The sequence below is a fragment of the Esox lucius genome, chromosome 16, assembly GCF_011004845.1.
Source record: "Esox lucius isolate fEsoLuc1 chromosome 16, fEsoLuc1.pri, whole genome shotgun sequence".
NCBI classification, from domain to species: domain Eukaryota; kingdom Metazoa; phylum Chordata; class Actinopteri; order Esociformes; family Esocidae; genus Esox; species Esox lucius.
In genome coordinates this window covers 11077929-11104361 of record NC_047584.1, presented here as the reverse complement: position 1 = coordinate 11104361, position 26433 = coordinate 11077929, and the positions used below count along the sequence as shown (strand labels likewise).

Sequence of the window (26433 nt, the reverse complement as noted above, 5' to 3'; positions counted from 1 at the left end):
TAAAAATGTAGAGGGTTGAAAGTGTTTCCCATCAAATTCATTCATTCTGAAGAGACTATATACACAAATGTTTATTGCTGTGCATTGCTTCTGTTGGGTCTTTTGGTGTCTGCTGGCTTCTTGTCCCAAGGGATCGGATGGACCCTTCAGAGATGGCTTTCCATTCCTTCGACAGTGGTGACCAAAAGGCTTGGAATTTCGTCCTTTTTGGGGGCAAGGCCATTTCGCTTTCGGTTTCACAACAATGTTTAGGGCACAAAGGCCATTGAGTGAAATAACAGGATTTGGATCTTACAAATAAACATCTTGAATTGCTGATAAGAAAAAAAACATGCATGGCATAACAACATACATTATTCACTTTATATAATATTTTGAATAATAAATTATTATAAGTGATATGTTTTTTCCCGCATTACATCTACTCCTCCTGCAAAATCTTTATAGATTCTGGAACCTGTTTCATTTCAGAAGTTTTAGTTGGGAGTGTTCACATGACGACAACAAACAGGCTGCGGTATTGACAGTTGAGGCTAGCTAGCCAGAGGCATAACATTACCTCAGTTACCCAAAAGTAAACCGCAAAGTATCCTTTAACATCACAATTGCCTGCGCTAAAGAGTACGACCTAAATAAACATATAACTTGGGTGGAGCAAGTTATTCTTGTTTTCTAATCTTTCACCACAAATGCTGCCATGTCGAGTGATGTAAAAACGTTACTTCTAAGAGCTTTCAAAAAGCTTTCAGGTGTATTCTCCCACTCGGAGGTCAGAACTTTCCCACCTCCCAGTTGCTTATGAACGCACCTTAAAAAATAGAGGTTTGATTGAGAAGCCCCTGACCTGCTGTGTGCAGTTTGGGGCCGGGCTCAATGTAGGCGGATCCAAATGCGTTTAACCCGACCCCTTCTCGTCTCCTTCAAAGTCACACAAGCTGAGGTTCACAAAGTTGTCAATGAAAGCTAATCTCAATTGAACCAATCCTACATAGATACAAATATTAACTTTGTTGCTTAAGCTTTCATGAAGTTTACTCAATAATTTAATAAAGAAACTGATAAAACTCATTGGTGCAAAATAAAGGTAACTTACAGAAATGAGGACAACCAAGAACATGCAGGAGAGGGAGTGCCGTGATGTAGTAGCCACATCACGGCACTCCCTCTCCTGCATGTTCTTGGTTGTCCTCATGAAGGAATGTTTCAGTGATTTTTGTTGTATTAAATACAAGATAATTTAATTTGCTGTATAATCAAAAAGTTTGATTTATTTTTATTCAAGACATAAATACCATCATAATGTTCCCCACTTTCAATTTCTGTTCAGTTTCGTAATCTGTCTTTGTTATGAACAACACATAATATCATTTATAACCCAAAGAACACAAATTAGGTGTACCATAGACATTTTTATTGACAAACTCATTTTCTAAATCATTATGAACATATATTTAATGAATATAACAGAAAAACTCTGTCTGACGAAGGTGACTTTTCAATGACGGAGTTGACAGCCAACTGATAGTTGATTTCATATAAAAGACAAATAGTACAAAAACATTAAAAAGAACCTGGATGCACACAGAAAGCCTTTTCAATCATGAATCGTCTTTTTTTTATTGTTTCAGATTCGAGCAGAAATCAACTATTACTATTTGAAATCTTTAAAAAAGTCTGAGAAGATGTGAACTGATCAACTTTCAAACCAAATAATAATAACTGTGTAAGACCCATTTTCTTCTGTCAGAAACCAACATGAAAAAAAAAAAATTGATTGGACATTTACCTTTGTAACCAAACTGTAACCAAACTGTTTAATCAATGAGAAGCAGATCGCTAATGTGTTCACCATCTATGAAATCCATTACATCTGGAGAAATGCGATATATTTTCCTTGTTCAACTGAGACGCATAGGAGCTGCATTTCCCACCAGAACATCTTTAACAGGGCAAAAGCATTCATCTCTCCTGCCCTGCTGAGGTGTGAATTTCTCAATGGGGCCATGGGGATGCAAGAATTCCACTCTCACATCCTGATTTTCACCATCCACAGAAACAGCTCTGGCCAACCACCAGTGCTCATCATAAACTACTGCCATCCAGTCATCAGGTGTAATACCGTCTGCAGTTAATGTGCCCGCAGGACCTGATGGCAGCTCTTCTTCCATTTCCAATGGCGAACATCAGTGGGTGTAGCTTAATATTCAGGAATTCTAATTTAAACTGACCAATGGCGAACATCAGTGGTCGTAACTTAATATTCAGTGGGCGTAACTTAATATTCAGGAACCCCCATATTAAGTAACGCCCCCGACTTGCGGTCTCCAGATATACCTCGTTGGTCATATGGGGTGCCCTTTGTAAAATGTTGCACGTTCTGTAATCCTGCTCAGTTTTTGCACATTTAGCATTGCCAAATGTAAAATAAAATGCACAACAATTTTCAAGTGTCACTATTTAAAAAATTTGGTGAGAAATAATTAATGCAATAACTTTTCCAAGAGTAGTGTTCTGCAGTAACTCAAAATTATAAAATGATATTTTAAATGTAAATGTTAAATGTAAATGTTAAACGTAAATGTTTAGTGCAAATGTTAAATATAAATATACGTTAAATGTAAAGGAATATTACTGGCATTACGGTAATTGGCCTCAAAACAGCAAATCCAGGTGATTGAAAGAGCCGTTGCAGCTGGCATTAGGGCTGCTCTTTAGGATTTAACTACACCAAGCACAACGACGAAACAGCCACTACACCATTGCCAGCCACTACACTATTGCCAGCCACTACACCATTGAAATTATGAGTTAAAAATGTTTTAATTAACAGTTGTTACAAGTAGCAATGGCTAATTTGTAGCTAGTAGTATCATGTGCAGTTTTAGCTACCATTGACTAGCTAATGCCTAAAGGCATGATAGTAGTTAGCATAGTTTGGCAAATGGGTGGGGGTCTTGGTCATAATGTGGGTCAAACGTGAAATTAAGTCTTCTATCAGCAGGGGTTTCAGTTAAGTAATAATTCACTCTATAGGTACCAGGTGGACCTCATCGAACTCAGCGACTACAGTACGTCACTGAGATCAGTACGTTTTTAAATAATGGAGGGCAATGGAATTATCAGTTACCCAGAACTTAAAAACTTTGAATGCGCAAACATCTGTAGCTATTACTGTGAATCATGCCATCATGGCGGCAAGTGAAAGTTGTATTGTGTCGTAAGTGTCCTCTGTATTACATTAATGTAACCTTGTAAATAAAATCTGCCAATTGGGTTATTTTAGGATGGACACCAGAACTACATTTCTAAAGAAAACATGGATAATGTGCTGTCATTAAAGACCACATTGACAGATGTTGCTTCCATCCTCTGCATTTCCAGACCAACTCTGTACTAACTTATGAGGGAGCACAACATCTCAAGAACAAAGCTTACAAATGAATGATGAGAAATTGGATTCTGCAGTAGGCCTATCTAAGATCAAAGCAGAACTTCCTGATGTGGTAGAGGTGATACTTAATCGATATCTGTGTTCCAGAGACATTCTGGTGCTGTGAAAGTGGTTAAGATGATCAATCAATAGGTTTGGTTCTGGTGTTGAGTCTAGGAGAACAACAATATTTCTGTGTTTGTTCTGTGCCTGCTAAGAAGAGCAAATGTCTTACTGACTGCCTGGCAACCTCTTATTAAATAGCATAGTGTTTAGAGAAGCTGACTTATGACCAATAGGTCCCAAGTTCATATCTCCTCGAAGGTCACCTGAATCACGCATTATGAATTATTCCGTATAGATGAAAACTTTGCTGCCTAAAACCGTTAGTATCTACATTATAGTAAGCCTGAAATAAAACAGTTTACAGTTACATTGCAACTGTTTCTGGTGGATTTTCTAAGTCACAGGGGTGATGGTTGCTGATAATGGGCCTGGCCACAGGACCAGGGGCCAGACGACATCTTTTCAATCTTCTATTCTCTAATTTAGTTGGGCCCATGCAAATTTTAACCTCGGTTTCCTGTTCTTAGCTGACAGGAGTGGCATCCGGTGTGGTGGTCTGCTGCTGTAGCTCATTTGCTTCAATGTTCGATGTGTTGTGCATTCAGAAATGTTCTTCTCCGTACCTTGGTTGTAACAAGTGGTTATTTGAGTTGCTGTAACCTTTCTATCAGCTTGAACCAGTCTGGCCATTCTCCTCTGCCATCAACACATTTTCAGACCATTCTCAGTAAACCCTAGAGATGGTTGTGTGGGAAAATCCCAGTAGATCTGCACTTTCTGAAATACTCACACTTTGGCACCAACAACTATGCTATGTTCAAGGTCACTTAAATCAATTTCCTTCTCCATTGTTATGCATGATTTGAACTTCAGCAGAACATCTTGACCATGTCTACATGCCTAAATGCATTGTGTTTTTGCCACGTGATTGGCTGATTAGATATTTGTGTTAACTAGCTGTTGAAAAGGTGTATCTAATGAAGTGGCCTTGAGTGTAGAAGTATATATTTTGATATTTGTCATTTAAAGAGATGTAAACACGCAAATACCTTTTTCTTTTGTGTATTTTGTGAAATAGACCCACATCCTTAATTTTATCAAAAATATCTTGTGCCACTTCAGGAAATCATTTTAGTATCATTATTATGGACACAATGAAGCTCCCATGTCAACTCTGTTACCAAACTAAATAAATATTATCTCAATTAAACAGCTTATACTGAAAGGCCATCGGGAAATGGTTATTAAATACGTCTAAAGTGTTTTTATTTAAATTATAATCGTTTTGGTATTTTTTTCCCTGTTACTGTTAAGTAAACCCAGTTAAAATTATTAAAGTAACAGTTTTACCGTACACCACCAGTGGACTACTGAAAATGTTATGAAAGAACAAACATTAAGAGTACAAAATGGCTAAGGTCTAATGTAGGAGGATACAGGATAGTACTTTAAATACAGTGCAAATATATATTTCTTCATTTCCAAAGGCCAAGCATTTCTACAGTTCAAAAAGAACCAACTTGGAATGAGGAGAATACAGGTGGGAGTCAGGTATCTCTGAACAAGCTATCCCCGTGCCTTATATATTATTCTTATATAGGCTATAAGAATAATAGTAAGCACATACCCATCATATACTGTTAATAGGAATGATTGCATTTAAGCAATGTTTTAGCGCACCACTTGATTGATTTGCTGATGTTTTTAATAGGCCTGTGGGAGGCGGGTCATTTAAAATACTGTTAGGTCACATACATTTTGCTGCTGTTCATAACTTACTGGGTCATATAACCTACTGGGTCATTAGATGTGTTTTGTTGAAGAGATTGATCTATTTATTTATGTTTTATAATATTTTTCACACAAATTTGATGTTTCTTGACCGCTTTGTGCTGATCGATTAATACAGGTTCATTTCTGACTGCCGTCAGTGGTGCTGAATGTATTGGCTATATTGCAGCTACTTTGGTAACAGCTTCAAATGTGCCCTTAGATTAAGTTAAGTCTGCTGTTGATACAATGCTGAGTAGGTATTAACATACAGCCTTACCAACGGAAATATTGGTGTTGATAGGGTCCTGTGATTTTTGTTTGCACATGGGCCGGCGGGCGATTAAGCTACGCGTCTGTTGCAACCGTTTATATTTACAATCAAGTCTCAAATTTCGAGACCACAATACCTCTTAATACCACATAATTATTTGAAAGCAAAAGTTGAGCGTACAGATAAATGTGTGTGGTGTATTTTACCCAAATGATTATAACTGAAAGGTAAGGATCCGGGTCTGGTTAAAATAAAGACTTACAGACATCTAAAGATCCCAATGATTCTTGGAAGGAAAGAGAAGACCCCACACCAGTCTCGCTTCAGCATCTTGCCTTAAAAGAGAATAGCGTAATATTCAAATCTCATTTAGCGCTTTGTAGCTTAATCCACTATGTTTGTGTTGTCTATCCTGATTAGCTCCTCTGCCTGTAGTTTCACAGACACTCTCCACCCAGCGGTTGCAACCCTTTAAATCTTGTGTCCCTGGCCAAAAGTTCCCCTCAAATGGCCGCTTTTTATGCAAGATCAAGTAGATTTTGATCCCCTTTAAGATGTTGCATTTGCATTTATATTTTAAGACAATTAATAACCGAGTGTAGGGGACATGAAATGTCGCTGTCCCGTGCTAAGTTACCCCCCCCCCCCCCCCCCCCCGTCAACTTCAAAACCAGTGTCTGCCCTCAGTCCTCGCGCAAGACCTTGGTGGTCTTGTACAGGCAGGTTCTTCTGGAAGCTCTTCTAATTCGGCATCTTGGGTGCTTGGTCTACCTCACCTGGTCCACTACATGTGAAAAGTGTGAAGGAAGAGGCGGGTTTTAAATACAATGTCTGAATAATAACATACAAAGGAGCATACATACATACAGATAAAAGTGAAAACACAATGACATAAATATTCTGTGACATCTTTTGTGGCCTAGAGCCGTACCTGCACACACAGAAGAGGATGTAGGCAGCGTGAGCTCGGGGCCTCAGCACAGTGGCCACACCTGTCCTCCAGCAACGTGTGTCATCCAGACAGAGCCACCCACTGGCATCGCTGCCCAACAGATTAGAGATGTAGTGGCCTGGACCATGGGAACATTTGAGGAACATTTACACTCTTAAATGTTTGTGAACATTGTATCCTCGTTTTACTATTGAAAACCAACCATATTAAAGAATTTCTCACAACTTTTTAATTGGCCAATAAAGGCCAAGTTTGACTGTCCACCAGATATTCGGCAAAACTCAGGGAATGACATTGGGCCTTTTTCAGTGGTTCTCAAACCTCTCCATGGGACGCCCTGCCTCTGCACATCTAGCACACCTGGATCAACTTGTCTGCTTAATATCTAAATCTTGACCTCTTGATTCAGGTGACCTAGTTCAGGGCCACAATATAATTGTGAGCTTCTAGTGGTCCAGGAGAGGTTCAAAAAACACTGCTCTAGGGGACTGCAGTATGTGAAATCTGTGACTATATTTGCATATGAAATGTTGTCTGTTCATCACTGTTGTCAGTCACATGGAATGTATTACATGATATATAAATTGATGTATGACATTTTCAATATTTCACTGTTTGTGCCCTAAAAAATTATGTTGAAATGGATGAGAATTGTATTTGAAATGTGAGTTCCAGACTTTTTAGAACTATGCAGCAATGCCTGGCATGTAACTTTCCATGTGTATTTGAACTATATTGTGCCTGCATACAAGCTGTCTCCCAGATGTGAGATCACACTTGACAATCTATATACAGGTTCTGGCTGGTGTCTCTGTAAGAAAACACATTTGAAAGGTAGGATTTTAATGTTGTATAACCACTTAATCTTTGACCACACACAAACTGATCAAGTTATATTCTGTTATTTATGTTCTTCTATTAGTATCTTTCTCAGTCTCTGTCACGGCGGAGGTTGAGGAAGCAAGGAGGAACCGGAGAAGGCGCGGCGGATGAAGGTTATTTTATATAGGAATGGAACAAAACACACAGCACGAGCGTCTTACATAGACGCATACATAAACACAGTGGCAGAGCACAATCACACACAAAGACAGGGGGAGCAGAGGGAACATATATACCGGGGGAAACAGTGATGATGAACAGGTGCACTAAACGAGACACAGGTGAAATGCATGATGAGACGGTGGTGTCAGAAAGCCGGTGACGTCGACCGCCGGGGCCCGCCCGCTGCAGGGGGAGGTGAACCAGCAGAGGTCGTAGTCGTCACAGTACCCCCCCCCTGACGCGCGGCCCCAGCCGCGCGACGGCACCGGCCTCGGGGCCGACCCGGGGGGCGCGGAGCAGGGCGATCCGGCCGACGCTGGTGGAATTCGCGGACAAGGACGGGAGCCAGGACGTCCTTCACCGGAACCCAGCTCCGCTCCTCCGGGCCGTACCCCTCCCACTCCACGAGGTATTGGAGGCCCCCCGCCCGGCGCCTCGAGTCGATGATGGAGCGGACCGAGTACGCCGGGGCCCCCTCGATGTCCAGAGGGGGAGGGGGAACCTCCCGCACCTCACACCCCTGGAGGGGACCATCCACCACCGGCCTGAGGAGAGACACATGAAACGAGGGGTTAATACGGTAGTCGGGGGGAAGGCGTAACCGATATGTTACCTCGTTGACTCTCCTCAGGACTTTAAAAGGCCCCACAAACCGCGGGGCCAGCTTCCGGCAGGGCAGGCGGAGGGGCAGGTCCCTGGACGAGAGCCAGACCCGGTCGCCCGGCCGATACACCGGGGCCTCCCCGCGGTGGCGGTCTGCATTGGTCTTTTGACGGCGGACAGCGAGCCGGAGGCGGGATTGTACTGCCTCCCATGTGCCCGCTGCCCGCCGGAACCAGTCGTCCACCGCAGGGGTACCGGTCTGGCTCGGCGTCCACGGCGCCAGGACCGGCTGGTAGCCCAGGACGCACTGGAAAGGTGTCACGCCCGTGGAGGAGTGGTGCAGAGAATTCAGTGCGTATTCTGCCCACGGCAGAAACTCTGCCCACTCCCCCGGCCGGTCCTGGCAGTAGGACCGGAGGAACCTACCCACTTCTTGGTTTACCCGTTCCACCTGCCCGTTGGACTGGGGATGGTAGCCCGAGGTCAGGCTGACCGAGATCCCCAGGTGCTGCATAAAGGCTTTCCACACCCTAGACGTGAATTGGGGACCCCGGTCAGACACGATGTCCTCGGGCACCCCATAGTGCCGGAAGACGTGTGTAAACAGGGCCTCCGCGGTCTGTAGGGCAGTAGGAAGGCCGGGCAGAGGCAAGAGGCGGCAGGACTTCGAGAACCGATCCACAACGACCAGGATGGTGGTATGGCCCTGGGAAGGGGGGAGATCCGTCAAAAAATCAACAGAAATGTGGGACCATGGTCGTTGTGGAATGGGCAAGGGGTGCAACTTGCCCACAGGTAGGTGCCGGGGTGCCTTACTCTGGGCGCACACCGAGCAGGAAGAGACGTATACCCTCACGTCCTTGGCTAAAGTGGGCCACCAGTACTTACCGGCCAGGGCGCGCACTGTTGGCCCGATGCCAGGATGACCGGAGGAGGGAGATGTATGCGCCCAGTAGATGAGGCGGTCGCGGACAGACGCCGGCACATACGTACGGCCCTCAGGGCATGTGGGCGGAGAGGGCTCGTCGCGCTGCGCTTCGGCGATGTCCGCGTCCAGTTCCCATACCACCGGTGCCACGATGCATGACTCCGGGAGCACGGGAGCATCATCCACCGGCCTCTCCTCCGTGTCATGCTGGCGGGACAGCGCGTCAGCCCCGACGTTCTTACTCCCCGGCCTGTAGGTGAGAGTAAACACAAACCGGGTGAAGAACATAGCCCACCTTGCCTGGCGAGGGGTCAGCCTCCTCGCTGCCCGCATGTACTCCAGGTTCCGGTGGTCAGTCCAGACGAGGAAAGGGTGTTTAGCCCCCTCTAACCAGTGCCTCCACGCCGACAGAGCTCGAACCACGGCCAGCAGCTCACGATCACCTATGTCGTAGTTCCGCTCCGCCGCACTGAGCTTCTGGGAGAAGAAGGCACAGGGACGGAGCGTGTTACGACACCCCGTCCGTTGGGAGAGGATGGCACCGAGCCCACAATCGGACGCGTCCACCTCCACAATGAACTGGAGCGACGGGTCGGGATGGGCCAGGACCGGAGCGGTGGTGAAACGGTGTTTCAGTTCCACAAACGCCCGCTCCGCGTCCACGGTCCACCGCAACCGGGTCGCCCCCCCCTTCAGAAGGGAGGTGATCGGAGCCGCGACCTGGCTAAAGCCCCGGATAAACCTCCTGTAATAGTTAGAGAAGCCTAAGAAACGTTGCACGTCCTTAACCGTGGTTGGGGTCGGCCAATTACGCACGGCATCAACGTGAGGCTCCTCCATAGCCACACCTGCGCTGGAAAAGTGATATCCCAGGAAGGACACAGACGACTGGAAAAACAGACACTTCTCGGCTTTCACGTACAGGTCATGCTCCAGCAGTCGAGCCAGCACTCTGCGCACTAACGAGACATGTTTTGCGCGGGTGGCAGTGAATATCAGGATGTCATCAATATACACTACCACTCCCTCACACAACAAGTCCCGGAATACGTCGTTTACGAAGGACTGGAAGACGGAAGGAGCATTCATCAACCCGTACGGCATCACTAAATACTCGTAATGGCCAGACGTGGTACTAAAAGCAGTTTTCCACTCGTCTCCTTCCCGGATACGCACCAGGTTATAGGCACTCCTGAGGTCTAATTTAGTGAAAAAGCGGGCCCCGTGCATCCTCTCCACCTCCGCAGAGATCAAAGGGAGAGGGTAGCGGAACGGAATGGTGATCTTGTTCAGCGCCCGGTAATCGATGCACGGGCGCAAACCACCGTCCTTCTTTTTCACAAAAAAGAAACTCGAGGAGACCTGTGACTTGGAGGGCCTAATGTATCCCTGTTCCAACGCTTCCGCAACGTAGGCGTTCATAGTCTCCGTTTCGGTGCGGGACAGTGGATACACGTGACCCTTCGGGAGTGCGGCTCCATCAATGAGGTCTATCGCACAATCCCCCAGCCGGTGTGGTGGCAACACAGCAGCCTTGGCCTTGGAGAAAACCGTAGCCAAGTCCCTGTATTCGGGGGGAATGGGCACGGCAGGCGCACTGTCTGGACTCTCCACCGAGGTCGAGCCAACGGAAACACCCAAACACCTACCCTGACACTTCCGCGACCACCCCGACAGACGTCGACTAGACCAAGAGATGACAGGGTCATGTAGGGACAACCAGGGGAAACCTAAAACGACGGGGAACGTGGGTGAGTCGATCACGTGAAATGAAATGGTTTCACTGTGTCGGTTGTCGGTAACAAGGAGGAGAGGAACAGTGCAACTAGTGACCAGCCCTGACCCTAGCGGCCGGCTGTCTAGAGCTCTCACGGGCAGGGGGGTGTCGAGGGCCTGGAGGGGTATGTGTGCCCGTAGGGCAAAGGACCTATCCATGAAATTCCCGGCTGCGCCTGAGTCTACCAGCGCCTTACACCGGGCAAGCAGCGAAAATCCGGGGAACCTAACAGGAACAGTGCACATAGAGAGGGAAGAGGTTAGTGGCGAATGTGCATGTGCTACCTGGGGTGATGCGGAAGTGCCCTGCCTGTCGCCTCTTGACTCAGGGAGGGAGGTGCGGTGTGGTGCAGTAAGACGGCCTCGTTGCCTCCTGGAGGCACTCCGCACCTGTCCTCCCCGACGTCTGCCCGGCAGTGCAGCCGCTCCCAATTCCATGGGGACGGCGGTGTCGGGTTGGTATGGTTGATAGGGTGGAACGGACGGGCCTCTTCCGGGACGTCCTCGGGCAGCCAGCAGGTTGTCAAGACGGATGGACATGTCAACCAGCTGATCGAGGGAGAGGGACACGTCTCGACAAGCCAGCTCCCTCCGGACGTCCTCGCGAAGGCTACAGCGGTAGTGGTCGATCAGAGCCCGTTCGTTCCACCCCGATCCCGCTGCCAGGGTCCGGAACTCCAGTGCGAACTCCTGCGCCGACCTCGTCCCCTGCCGAAGGTGGAACAGCCGTTCACCCGCCTCTCTTCCTTCGTGCGGGTGGTCAAACACGGCTCGGAAGCGGCGGGTGAACTCGGCGTAGCTGCCCTGGGTGGGCTGCTCGGTGTTCCAGACGGCGGTGGCCCACTCCAGGGCTTTTCCGGAAAGGCAGGAGACGAGCGAGGTGATCTTCTGTGCCTCGGTCGGCGCAGGGTGCATCGCCTGGAGCGCGATGTCCAGTTGCAATAGGAATCCCTGGCAGCGGTCCGCCGCCCCGTTGTAATCCCTCGGCAAAGGGAGATGCAACGGCCCCATGGCTGGTGGCGAGGCTGGGGCCGGCGGAGAGACGGCCGGTGTTGCGGGGTGCTGCTGGCTCAGCTCTAGGCGCTGCACCGCTTTCAGAACATTGTCCATCGCGGCGCCTAGGCTGGCCAGCATTGTTGAATGCACCTTGACCGCCTCCGCAACACCGACCTCGCCTGTAGCTCCTTCGGGCTCCATATCCTTGCTGCTTTTCTTGATAGGTGTGTGATTCTGTCACGGCGGAGGTTGAGGAAGCAAGGAGGAACCGGAGAAGGCGCGGCGGATGAAGGTTATTTTATATAGGAATGGAACAAAACACACAGCACGAGCGTCTTACATAGACGCATACATAAACACAGTGGCAGAGCACAATCACACACAAAGACAGGGGGAGCAGAGGGAACATATATACCGGGGGAAACAGTGATGATGAACAGGTGCACTAAACGAGACACAGGTGAAATGCATGATGAGACGGTGGTGTCAGAAAGCCGGTGACGTCGACCGCCGGGGCCCGCCCGCTGCAGGGGGAGGTGAACCAGCAGAGGTCGTAGTCGTCACAGTCTCTCTCTCTTTCTCTCTGCCAGTGTCTATATTTTTTACTTCTCACCACTGTGGCTGTCTGCTGCCTTTTCTCACTATCAGCTGGTTTTGCTTGCTGGTCTGAACCATTTGAAGCTGTTGTAGGCATGTCAAATATACAATATAAACAGATGTGTACATAGTGTATATTAATATATTAATCCTATTTCTCTTCTCAACACTCATGTTTAATGATGAAAGACAATTTCATACCTGAACTAGACGGGTTGTTTGGTGGAGTGTTGGCCACGCTGTTTTTTCCCAGTGACCTCACCCTGTGTGAATTGATGGCACTGAAGATGCATTCACAGTGCTTTGTGAGTATGCCAAACAAAAAACCTGGAGTGCAAATTAAACAAACCATACAACTCAATGCACAAACAATAACTTAAACAATGAATACCAACATTATACAAATATTTGCTTACTTAGAAAACAGTGCAGATGAGAGAGAATGTATTGTTTGGAAATACAATGTTATGGATATTTGATATGCATTGTGACATATTCTCAATAGGCCGACAAATGTAGGAACATGCATTATCATCCTGTCCGTTTATCACCCCATTCTATTACACGCAGCTCATATAAGCCTGGTACAATAACTATTTAAAGTTGTCCTTTGTGATAGTGACCATAATTTCGGCAGTATTGTTTAAAGATACTTGTATTTCAAAAACGTTTTCAAAAGTTCCTTTAAAAAAATAGCCAAATAGAAATGAAAGCCTTGGACCAGTCCTAACATTAAGATGGACAACGATCGCAACCCAAAGGTGTAGCTTCGGCCGAGGCTATGGTCATTCCTGACGCGTTTTCTGGGCATCCTCTACAAAAAGTGAACCAGTTCCGGGAGGAGACCCCGGGGAAGACCTAGGACACGCTGGAGGGACTATGTCTCCCGGCTGGCCTGGGAACGCCTCGGTGTCCCCCCGGAAGAGCTAGAGGAAGTGTCTGGGGAGAGGGAAGTCTGGGCATCCCTGCTTAGACTGCTGCCCCCGCGACCCGGCCCCGGATAAGCGGAAGAAGATGGATGGATGGATTAATTTATTCAAAGCGTTTTTGTTTCGGTAGTTACCCACATATATAATAGAACATGGGCTGATGTCATAGAGGCCCTACAAATCAGTATGGCGGCAAACACATGGTAGAAGCATAGACATAATAATCTTTATTATGTCTATGGGTAGAAGTGGCATTTCTATTCTTATAACAGTTACAATTCCTTAATAATATATACAGGTGCTGGTCATAAAATTAGAATATCATCAAAAAATTTATTTCAGTAATTCCATTCAAAAAGTGAAACTTGTATATTATATTCATTCATTAAACACACAGACCGATATTTCAAATGTTTATTTATTTTAATTGTGATGATTATAACTGACAACTAATGAAAATCCCAAATTCAGTATCACTGAAAATTTGAATATTACTTAAGACCAATACAAAAAAAATATTTTTAGAAATGTTGGCCAAATGAAAAGTATTAACATGAAAAGTATGAGCATGTACAGCACTCAATACTTAGTTGAGGCTCCTTTTGCCTGAATTACTGCAGCAGTGCGGTGTGGCATGGAGTCGATCAGTCTGTGGCACTGCTCAGGTGTTATGAGAGCCCAGGTTGCTCTGATAGTGGCCTTCAGTTCTTCTGCATTGTTGGGTCTGGTGTATCGTATCTTCCTCTTCACAATACCCCATAGATTTTCTATAGGGTTAAGGTCAGGCGAGTTTGCTGGCCAATTAAGAACAGGGATACCATGGTCCTTAAACCAGGTACTGGTAGCTTTGGCACTGTGTGCAGGTGCCAAGTCCTGTTGCAAAATGAAATCTGCATCTCCATGAAGTTGGTCAGCAGCAGGAAGCATGAAGTGCTCAAACTTCCTGGTAGATGGCTGTGTTGACCTTGGACCTCAAAACACAGTGGACCAACACCAGCAGATGACATGGCACCCCAAACCATCACTGGAAACTTTACACTGGACTTCAAGCAACGTGGATTCTGTGCCTATCCTCTCTTCCTCCAGACTCTGGGACTTTGATTTCCAAAGGAAATGCAAAATGTACTTTCATCAGAGAACATAACTTTGGACCACTCAGCAGCAGTCCAGTCCTTTTGTCCTTAACCCTGGCGAGACGCTTCTGATGCTGTGTCTTGTTCAAGAGTGGCTTGACACAAGGAATGCGACAGCTGAAACCCATGTCTTGCATACGTCTGTGTGTGGTGGTTCTTGAAGCACAGGTGTTTTGGGTTAATTATCTGATTAGAGTGTGGCACCAGGTGTCTTCAATGTTGAACCTTTTCACAATATTCAAAACATTTGTTTGAATTCAAATTCATTAGTTGTCAGTAATAATCATCAAAATTCAAAGAAATAAACACTTGAAATATATCAGTCTGTGTGGAATGAATGTGTACATTATACAAGTTTTACTTTTTGATTTAAATTCCATCTCTCACAGTTGAAGTGTACCTATGATAAAAATTACAGACCTATGGAGCTCTGAAATCTATGAAAAAAGGTAAACATCGAGAAGTACACTTATATCACACAAAATGTACCCTTGTAATCCAATTATATCTAAGTATTCTGATATTGATAATGCTTGTATGTTCTGTAATAATACACATCTTACTCTACATTATTTTACTTTTAACCAGACTTTTCCTTTAATTTTTAAGATATAATCTGCTATGACTCCGAAGAAAACAAATCCATTAACTCCTCTATAAATTGGATAATCCTTGCTGCCCAATAAAGTAAAATTCACAAACAAAATGTATTCATATTTTAATTTTAAAATTGTACTGAATACCTTAAGACAAAAAATAATCAATGTAAGAATATATATATATTTTTTAACCCTATCGTCTCACCTTGACACTGTTTTTATCAGATGACAAAGTACGTCTTTTTCTACTGATTTTATCATTTTTACAATGATATACATTTATTGCAAAGCTTACTGTATAGTTTAGTATTGTACTGAATTTATGTTTGTCCATGTTTCCGCATGTTGCTTAAATTGCAATGTTTGTGGAATTCCTTAAAACCAATGTACTAACGAGATGTGAACTATATATTAGAAGACAGTCGATTGTTTGTGTTCAATTATATTCAATGTAATAAATACTCAAAATGAGAGGGTGCATTACAATTAGAAAGCAAAAAATAGCTACATATTTGTGTCAACTGTCAATCATTTGTTATTTCCGTAGAGATGAGTCATAAAGACACATATTTCTGACAACACATTTTATCAATATGAAAAATATGAATGTCCACTAGATGGCAACTATAATCCACATTTTCATCAAAGACATCCACTCAGCTTTACGCACACTTTTCACAATAAATGCTGCTTATGCATGCATAGCAGTAAACCTGCCCATAAAAAAACATTCCTGCCTCTGATTCTTGTTACAATATTTTCTTGTTGAAGAAAAAAAAAAAAATCTTTTTAATATACACAATATGTGCACTGAAAAAACATTTACTTAGCATAAAATACACAAACTGAATTACGTTCACACTTGACTCAGCACTATAAAAAGTGACAATTATGTTACACCAATTCCATTGTTCAGTTGGTTACATCTAATCACAGACCCTCACAGTGTGTCTGGTTTTCAGGCATCCCCTGTCTCCAATGAATGATCTGTCGTGTTTTGTTGGTTCTATTATGGTGTGTCCTTGTTCTTAGTTGTTCCTGCCTTGTCACTCTGTGCTCGGTTCACCTTCTCTCTGTCAAGGGCTTTCTCCATCTCTGTGTAGTAGTCCAGGGCCTTCCTCACTGGGTCTATGATGTGCTGCTGTGGGGGCACAGAGATTAGAGGGTCTGGATAAAGAGATGGGCCAATGATCCTGTTCAATACCGGTCGCGCCCTGCGGTGGGCGCAGCTGAACTACAGTGAAGTTACAGATGTGTTGCGGCTGTACGCTTGTAGTTCTTACCTCCAGGCAGGGGAAAAGGTTGGCCAACTCGATGAACAGGGGTAAGAGGACAAAGCCGATGAAGCCTGTCTGTGAGGATGGTTTGGTTACCTTGTCCCTATCCATGAACGGAGTGACAGGAAGACCTTCCAGCTTCTCCATGTCACTCTGACGGAGGAACGGCAAGAAAAAGAAGAGTTGCACAATCACTTTGTTCCAGTCAAATACGGCACACGGGCAAACAACATTTGTCTATATATATGTCTATGGTTCCAATATCCAAATGAAATACTTGGTTAGGATTTTAGAGCTGTGTTTGAACCATGTAGATTATGCTGCATGCTGGTGTGTATCGGTTGCTAACATCTGTGTGGTTCTGGTTGGTTACCTGGTTGTAGAACTCCTGCAGGAGGCAATCCAACCAGGGCTCGGCCACGTCCATGGGCCGCGCCTCATTGGAAATGTCACTTACTTTGATCATGATCATCATTAACTGGAGGGAGATAGGGGAGGAAATGTTACCCAAGTCGTGAGGGGGAATCTGTGCCCCCCCAGTTTTGTTTCCACTTAAACACAGCAAATGGAACATACATTTTATATGCCCCCCCCCCCCCCCAAAGATGAAAAATGCCCACCCCCCGTCATTTCATCCTGGATCTCATAAGAATAGGGCTTATTCTGGGCTTCTTCCTACCACGTCTTTGTGATCCTTGTTGCTGAAGTCGAAGACAGGAAGGATGGACTTGAACCTGTTCAGGATCTCGTTATGCCTCGTCATGTCAGTGGCCAAGATGCATCTAAGAATAATAAATACATTTAAAAACTGAAGTTGATGCACTTTAGAGTTAGTGAAGTATGCATGCAGTATTTGTGTTGGAAAGGGTGCTGAGAACAACATTCGTACTTGATGATGCCCTCTCTTATCCGTTTATACTGGTCACCCGTCAGATTTCGGAAAATGTTATTTTCATTCTGAAAGACAGACAAGTTGTGACGTGAACGGTTGACGCGCACCATCGCCCCACTCAGCCGCGGTACCCTCACAGACCATACCTTCTCCAGGATGTCAAAAGCAACTGCACAGTGGTGGTTCTCTAGGGGCGAGATGTCATTATAACGCAGGGCCAGTTCAGTACGAGCATTTATCTGAAAGATAGAGACGGTGGTGTGTAACTGATGGGTTACCTGGTGGGACATTTTATAAAAAATATACCCAAACAGAAAAGGGTGATAAGTGCTTGACTGAGGGACTTGGAAGTCCAATGCATTCCGTACTCCGGAAACACTTCTGCTGGTAACTATCCGGGAAAATAAAGAAAACCACCACTCTTATTCAGCTTAGATCTGTCATGTTTATTTACGGTACACACTCTGTGTAAATACATTTTTTGACCTATTTATTTTAATGTAAGTACAATGTTGTAGAAACAGGGTGCACCTTTATTTTTATTTCAGGAGAGTCACCAGTCGAAGTGTCCTGGGGAAAGAAATGTTTTTGGGGGTCACCTGGTAGGCATTGTTATACCCTGTGTGGTCAAGGTCGTGACAGACTGCAGAGGTCAGCAGGGTCAGAAGATCAATGCTGTCAATTTTACTTTTCAGGTCTGTCAACCAAATCAGCCCATACATCTACAGAGAATAAAGAGGTATTGATCATCTATCAGAGACAAAAGAAAGAGTCTTTGTAACAGAAGCAATCCAAAGACTATACTTGGGCAAAAAAACATGAAGGGGTGTGGAATATGGCCGACATAACCCATAGACAAGAAAGTATTTAGCACACGACACATCACAGAGTGCTTAGTGCTTCCAAAAAACCAGACAGGCCTAGTTCAGCCGGCCTGCAATGGAGAGTATTGCCCTCTTGAGATTCAAACCCAGGTCACCCATGTGGGAGGCTGTGTTGCTAACTACAGTTCTAATTAAGTTTACCTCCACCACAAATAGCGTCTATGAACTGTTAACTTTTGCCACTGGCCATTTGACCAGCTTATTGGCCAGTTATAGGCTTACTAGTATCTACCAACGTCCTAGGAATAATCATAAGAATTGAGCAATTGCTAGCGAGACTGAAGATGAACTTTTCCATGCCAGAAACAGTTGCATTATAACCGTATACAATTTTTGTTAAGGTTTACTATAATGTATGTTGTAGCCAGCAAATGTTTGTCTATCCTGACCCAAACCGCATGCATGGATGCATACTTCGAAAATCCACCAGAAACCATTGCAATATAACCGTAAACTGTTTTATTTCAGGCTTACAATAAAGTAGTTACTGAAGGTTTCAGACAGCGAAGTTTCTGTCTATACGGAATAATTAATAATGTGTACTTTGCCTGTGAGGAGATACGAACATGGGACCTATAGTTTACAGGTCCGCTTCTCTAACCACTACACTATTTAACAAGGGTTAGTCAGTCAGGCAGTCACTAATTCATTCATTAAGTGCCGGCTCCACTTACGCAGTCCGGTAAAAATGTAAACAATTATTCAACCTAGGTTTTAATGTTTGATTGCTTATAGTGTGTGTATATAGTTAGGTCTTGAAATAAATGGAACCTGACACAAGTTCTGTTATTTTGGCTGTTTACCAAAATACATTCAAGGCACAGTTTAATAATGAATATGGGCTTAAAGTGCAGCCTCTCAGCAAAAAATTGGGGGTTTTCACATCCAAATTGGAGGAAGGATTTAGGAATTACAGCTCTTTAATATGTAGCCCCCTCTTTTCCAAGATACCAAAAGTAATTGGACAATTGACTCTGAAGCTGTTTCATGGACGTGTGGGCTATTCCTTCATTATTTCTTCATCAGTTAAGCAGGTAAAAGGTCTGGAGGTGATTCCTGATGTGGCATTCGCATTTGGAAGCTGTGAACCCACAACATTCAGTCAAAAGAGCTCTTAATGCAAGTGAAACAGGCCATCCTTAGGCAGCGAAAAAAAAATCCATCAGAGAGATGGCAGGAACATATCAACAGTTTGGTACATTCTGAGAAAAAAGAACACACTGGTGAACTCTGCAACACAAAAAGGCCTGGAATTCCATGGAAGACAACAGTGGTGGATGATCATAGGATCCTTTTCATGGTAAAGAAAAAAAAAACTCACAACATCCAGCCAAGTGAAGAACACTCTCCAGGAGGTCGGCATATCATTATCCAAGTCTCCCATAAAGAGAATCCTTCACGAGAACAAATATAAAGGGTTCACCACAAGGTGCAAACCATTCATGAGCCTCAAGAATAAAATGGCCAGATTAGCCAAAAAGTCATCTAAAAAAGCCAGCCAAGTTCTGGACATAATTCTTTGTTCAGATTAAACTAAGATCAACCTGTACCAGAAAGATGGGAAGAAAAAAGTATGGAGAAGGCTTGGAACGGCTCATGATCTGAAGCATACCACATTATCTGTAGAACATGGTGGAGGCAGTGTGATGGCATGGGCATGCATGAATTCCAATGCCACTGGGTCACTAGTGTTTATTGATGATGTGACAGAAGACAGAAGCAGCCGGATTAATTCTGAACTGTGTAGGGATATACTGTCTGCTCAGATTCAGCCAAATTCAGCAAAGTTTATTGGACGGCACTTTACTTTACAGATGGACGATGACAACTGAAGACAGCTGCAGTAAAAGCCTGGCAAAGCATCACAGAGGAGGAAACCCAACGTTTGGTGATGTACACGCATTCTAGATTTCAAGCAGTCATTACCTGCAAAGTATTCTTGAAAAAGCATATTTATGATTGAGTGCATTTTTAGGAAGGAAAACCATTACCAGGAATAAAATCAAAAGTTCTCTTTTACTTTGGCAATAATCTGACCGATCAGCATCTCACGGTCAGTAGTGACAAACAATAATTTGTGAGGTGCAGTGGTGAATCAAATATTTGAATGAACCACTAATGATGGGGAACAGGCGCGTCCTCGAGCACGCTGCTGCCATCAGGCTCCAGTGGGTGGTTAGTATGCTGGCGAGGTGGAGCATCGGAGAGGAGGGAGAGCCTGCTGTGCCACGTGGGCCAGATGTTACACAATAGATATGAATAGATACATATTCACTATTTCGTAGATACAAAAACTGTATAGGCCAAGTTTTTCATTATACAAATGCCACTTCTTGATCTTCACTCAATGTCTTAGCACACAACACAGAGTTTCCTGGATGAGATTCCCATAACTGCATTTAGGCTGATTTAGATAATCACAGAGGAAGGGGACTCAAAGGTTTTCTGGTGACCTTCATGTTTCTGACTCACAAACACACACACACACACACACACACACACGCACGCTTTCTAACACAGGCACTCACCATCTGTGTGACACAGAAGCAGTGTCTGAAGTTGTGGAAGGGGATGTTGTTGTACCGTTTGTACACCTCATAAAGGAACTGTTGCAGCACTTCAGGTTCAATGTTAAAGGTTGCAATGAAGTCCAGGTCGGTGTACATGACCTGTAGTAGAACCATGATCTCTGCATCCTCCCACTGCCTGGATACCAAAGGATAGACTAACTTATCTTTTATTTTTTTAATTAAAAAAAAAATATTTATTGTGTGTTTTCAAAGGAGACAATTGATATAAACCTGTTTGAAGATTATCCTACGTTATGTTTGTTCTAGAAGCCATAATACTTGACAACAAAACTGCATTCAAAGCTGTCTAATGCATGTCATATGCATGAGGTGTCCAACAAATGTGCTTGTGTTAATAAGGCTTGTTATGAAGACCTCCTTTTGATTGGTAAACCCCTAACAGACAGCCATTCATATTGATATGAGCCTGTAGGACACATGAAAGGGGTGAATAACCCTCTCCCCTTCAAGTGTGTCAGCTGCCTCCCTGCCTCTCTCTGTATGGCTGTCTATTGAAAGAACAGGTGCAGACAATTTGTTTATCAAGCAGCAGAAACGTTTCTGTACCCACTCACAACCCACACACTATCTGGGACCGTTACTGCGTAAGAAAGTCCTAAGAAAAGTGTGAAAAGGTCAGTAGTCAGGGAACTCACCAGTTGTCAAAGGTCGGAGTCTTAAGATACTGTCTCACTTCCTCCGATATCTCAAGGGTACTGTGGAGAACATGGAATTACTATTGTTATTTTTTCTCTCAATTTTGAATTGGATCTCACAAGGTCACTATCAACAATAATGAAAAGTACACCTGCCTCATCTGCAGAAACTTTTCCCGTACATGCTCACATTCCTCTCTGGTCTTACGCAGTGTTTTCTTGTGGTAGAAAGGAGAGGGTTTGTTTGTTCCTTCAGACAACTCTTTAAATAGGCCCAGCCAGCTCAGATGTTCCACACTCTGAGGAGACAAATTCCGAACACTCGACTAGGCAGAGACGGTTGAAGCTTCATACAGTGCTGCAAAATGAATTAACCTCCCCAACCAGTTTGTACAATATGAATTGTTCAGCATCAATGACATGACATACTTCAAGTTTTTCCCGGAATGACTCCACCTGTCTCTTCATCTCATACACAATTGCAGGAGTCTCAACAGCCTCTATCAGGATCTTCTTCTCCAAGCCCTGCAATCTGGGGCACAAAACATAATGTTCACCTGACTCACAATGTTTGGTCCCTCATGCAGTCAGACATATTCAGGACCATCCCTGAACCTTGTGAATCCTGTTCAAATTGCTGTCCCACCCCCAAAACATATTTTAGGTGTCCAATCATTCAATTACATCATGATGTTTTCCAATTTCATCCAAGTCCAACCATGTTGTTACAAATATACACTCACCTAAAGGATTATTAGGAACACCATACTAATACTGTGTTTGACCCCCTTTAGAACTGCCTTAATTCTACGTGGCATTGATTCAACAAGGTGCTGAAAGTATTCTTTAGAAATGTTGGCCCATATTGATAGGATAGCATCTTGCAGTTGATGGAGATTTGTGGGATGCACATCCAGGGCATGAAGCTCCTGTTCCACCACATCCCAAAGATGCTCTATTGGGTTGAGATCTGGTGACTGTGGGGGCCATTTCAGTACAGTGAACTCATTGTCGTGTTCAAGAAACAAATTGGAAATGATTCTAGCTTTGTGACATGGTGCATTATCCTGCTGGAAGTAGCCATCAGAGGATGGGTACATGGTGGTCATAAAGGGATGGACATGGTCAGAAACAATGCTCAGGTAGGCCGTGGCATTTAAACGATGCCCAATTGGCACTAAGGGGCCAAAAGTGTGCCAAGAAAACATCCCCCACACCATTACACCACCACCACCAGCCTGCACAGTGGTAACAAGGCATGATGGATCCATGTTCTCATTCTGTTTACGCCAAATTCTGACTCTACCATCTGAATGTCTCAACAGAAATCGAGACTCATCAGACCAGGCAACATTCTTCCAGTCTTCAACTGTCCCATTTTGGTGAGCTCGTGCAAATTGTAGCCTCTTTTTCCTATTTGTAGTGGAGATGAGTGGTACCCGGTTGGCTCTTCTGCTGTTGTAGCCCCCATCCCCCGCAAGGTTGTGCGTGTTGTGGCTTCACAAATGCTTTGCTGCATACCTCGGTTGTAACGAGTGGTTATTTCAGTGAAAGTTGCTCTTCTATCAGCTTGTATCAGTCGGCCCATTCTCCTCTGACCTCTAGCATCAACAAGGCATTTTCGCCCACAGGACTGCCGCACACTGGATGTTTTTCCCTTTTCACACCATTCTTTGTAAACCCTAGAAATGGTTGTGCGTGAAAATCCCAGTAACTGAGCAGATTGTGAAATACTCAGACCGGCCTGCCTGGCACCAACAACCATGCCACGCTCAAAATTGCTTAAATCACCTTTCTTTCCCATTCTGACATTCAGTTTGGAGTTCAGGAGATTGTCTTGACCAGGACCACACCCCTAAATGCATTGAAGCAACTGCCATGTGATTGGTTGATTAGATAATTGCATTAATGAGAAATTGAACAGGTGTTCCTAATCATCCTTTAGGTGAGTGTATATGCCTAATGCAAAATCCTTTTTATGCTCCTATTTATTTAAGAAGTGGAGGTCTCAAACCAATACTCCTAAACTAAGTCACACCCCTACAAAAAAATATTCTAGCATGATTTGAAATCCTACTATAGAATTCCTCTGCAATCCAATGGCAAACAGTACTGAAATTAAGTTTACATGAGGTTCTTATGGCCACATACATTTGATCTTTGACCTGTATCTGTAACACTCCCTCCCTTAAAATATTTGATCTTTGACCTGTATCCGCAAAAACCCCTCCCTTAAAATAGCAAACCTTTAAGTGCAAAACGAATACAAAACAAGGTCTAAATACTGATTGCAATGCTTGATGTTGACCACTGTGGAGATCTAGGATCAATACTTTCTTTCTTGAATTTTATAACGTAAAGCCTACAATTTTTCAATATCCAGATAGATGAAGTAAGAATTTCAAATCTAACAACATAATAAATAAAGTGATAAGAAAATCTATTTGTTTCAGATTCATAAAATCAAACTCAAACATTTCAAAAGAACAATGGAGGTGATATTTCCTTCAATTCTGTTTTTCAAAACCGTGTACGATCAAATCTGTTTTGAACCACACCGGTTGTCCCTTTATTGCAACATTTTCTTGTTTCATTCAGGTGGTAAGGAATTTGTATACATAATATAATGTGCAGTAACAGCAAAGTGAATAATATATATTTGCATCTAAGATATGTTGGAAAACATGTACAGTACCAAGGATATACACTAACAATTCACACCACTTATGTAGAATGACCCATATACACCCTTTCAGATATACCTTTTCTCCATGGAAGTGAGGTCAAAACCCAATGCCACAGCAAGCTCCACACCTGTGAGAAAAGGTACACTATTAATTAAAATATGAAAGTGAACTGGTTTGGTTATTTTATGAACTGGGTGTTTTAAGACCTGAACAGTAATTGGCAGAATGTTGTGACTGTTTACCAGGGGTATGACAAACTTCACGTTATCTATTTCAGTTGCATTGCTAACCAGTTTAGGAGGTTCAAGGAGGCACCTCAGATGTTTATGGTTTATGGTCAATATACCACAGCTAAAGGTTGTATCTAGGCTCTGCATAACATTGGGCATAAAACTGTCCTTATAGCCAGGGAAAATATACTACTCACCCATGTCACTTATTGCTGAGGTATTATGTATATTAATCAAATGTAAATATATACAGCAGAATATCCAGGCCCTTAGAAAACATCAGAAAATGCAATGCAATTCTGTCCACGGTCAGACAATGTCTATGGTGACATAGCAAAGGATGTCTAAGGCCTCACTGTTGCAATCAGCAGCCACCACCTCTAGCTTATAGCAAGAGTTAGGAGTGTTGGGTTCCAGGTGTGGAGAGATGTTGATGATGCTTCCCTGAGGGTTGTACAGCTTCAGAATATCATGGGGTCCTGCTTCAGCTGCCGAGCGGAACAAATCTGAAGGGTAAAAAACAGACACACTTACCAGACTTTTGTCCAGACTTTTGACTGGGACTTTGACTGGTACTGTAAACAGACAACATTTCATCTATGTAAACTTGTATACGCCGGGCTCAGCTGTGAAAGAGACATTGGTCTCAGTCTGTGTACCTTGTACAGAGATTGAGGTTGGCCAATCCAAACACACACAAGTCGCCCAGAGGACGAACACAATACTTCAAGCCTTTGATGTGCTCAGCATATTGGCCAAGCTTTTTGTCAATTGGGTTAACACACATAATGAATGGTTGAGGAGGAATATTCCTACCTGAAGCAACCTATTTGAGGTTATCTAAAGCTATAGCCCTACCACTCACTCTACAGCATGTATGACTAAAAAGATGGGCAACACACATAATTACTGAAAGGAGATGAGACATGCAAACGGAAACATGTTATGCACATATCTAACATACAATCAATAACACATTTTCATAATCGCATTGCATTATAATTGCCATGTTTGTGTGCTCCACGCAGGATTGTCAACAGCCCTTAAATCTCAACGTTTGGCATTGAAAGAAAATGTATTGTCATTAGATTAGCATCCATGAGATGCATCTGTATTTGATCACTGAGTTCAATTTGCCTACTCTCCCTTGTACCTGTCTTCAGAACTGTTGGGAAAATAATATTTTTCTAATGTAATGTATTCATATGATTGAATTGACCTTCAATAAGCATAATAATAATAATAATAAGCATCTCAGTAGAACCCACAACAAAGGTGAAAGACCTAATCTCTTAACTCTGACATCATACTGTCCATAAACATTTGTTTGTTTCACATCTCTAGACTCTTTTCTGAAGATGCCAGATTAACACCAAGTTAGCTTTGACACCAATGCAATCATTGATTGCTGTCAGCTACACCTGTGTCTCACTGTCTCTATCCAGATGAGGCGTTAAGCATCTCTTTATACCAGGCTGATCTGGGTTTGTTTTACAATCGGTCTCTTGTTGAGGACATACATTGAATGTGTTTGACTCATAGGTCTCATTCTGCTTCACTTAAGTTCACTTTAGTTCTAATCCACTGCTCCATCTTGTAGAGAAAGAACATTCTCGGTCCTTTCTCTCTGTGCTTTTCTACCTCAGAGGAAAGATTCCTGATATTGGAGTAATAACATGTTCCATTTAGCTCAGCTGGTAGAGCATGGTTCATAGAACACCATATATATTTATGTATGGGTATATACTGTGTTATTTCAAATGCAACACTGAAATGACGTTGCATTTGGAACATTTTAAACACAGTAGGTGTGTGAAAAAACAATAGCGTATAGGACATTTCAGAAATATCAAAATGATAGATTTCCTACCTTTGACATCCTGGGCAGGGCAATCAACTGGATACTCTGCCTGCTCTGGTCTTCCATTCACAGTGAAGTAGATTATTTTTGTTCCCATATCTGTGTTTTTAACCTACTGATGTTGCTTCCCACACTGTTGAATGGTGTTCTGAATTCAATGTGTTACATATCAATTTAGTAGAGAGACACTCCAGCCCCCTCTTTTTCTCCCTCTCTTTCTTTTCTTTTTCATTTACATCTTCTTCCCTCTGAATCTATTTAATCCCCCCCCCCACCCCC

The 26433-nt window shown here is 43.6% G+C and overlaps 1 protein-coding gene across 2 annotated transcripts; it reads right to left on the bottom strand.

Annotated features, from left to right (window-relative positions):
* Nucleotides 1–15672: 15672 nt before the first annotated feature.
* Nucleotides 15673–26299, bottom strand: LOC105016134 (high affinity cGMP-specific 3',5'-cyclic phosphodiesterase 9A). Of its 2 annotated transcripts, XM_010879749.2 has the most exons (14): nt 26164–26299; nt 24650–24799; nt 24139–24190; nt 21806–21908; nt 21533–21675; nt 21377–21436; nt 20679–20856; nt 17866–17988; nt 17413–17505; nt 17264–17331; nt 17054–17156; nt 16748–16852; nt 16381–16527; nt 15673–16238 (listed from the first exon to the last, which is right to left on the bottom strand). In XM_010879749.2, exons 1-14 carry the CDS (start codon nt 26249–26251, stop codon nt 16107–16109), a joined length of 1545 nt encoding a protein of 514 aa, XP_010878051.1. In that variant the 5' UTR covers nt 26252–26299; the 3' UTR covers nt 15673–16106. The 2 variants fall into 2 exon arrangements, with proteins under 2 accessions (XP_010878051.1, XP_019910249.1); XM_020054690.1 differs by lacking the exon at nt 17866–17988.
* Nucleotides 26300–26433: the final 134 nt, after the last annotated feature.

Excerpts from the sequence above, each read along its gene's own strand:
- LOC105016134 (XM_010879749.2), bottom strand. The coding sequence starts at position 26,251 with ATGGGAACAAAAATAATCTACTTCACTGTGAATGGAAGACCAGAGCAG. Across the intron at positions 24,800-26,163 it reads CCCTGCCCAGGATGTCAAAG|ATTTGTTCCGCTCGGCAGCT; the intron begins GTAGGAAATCTA and ends TTTACCCTTCAG. Across the intron at positions 16,528-16,747 it reads TGCAGGAGTTCTACAACCAG|AGTGACATGGAGAAGCTGGA; the intron begins GTAACCAACCAG and ends TTCCTCCGTCAG.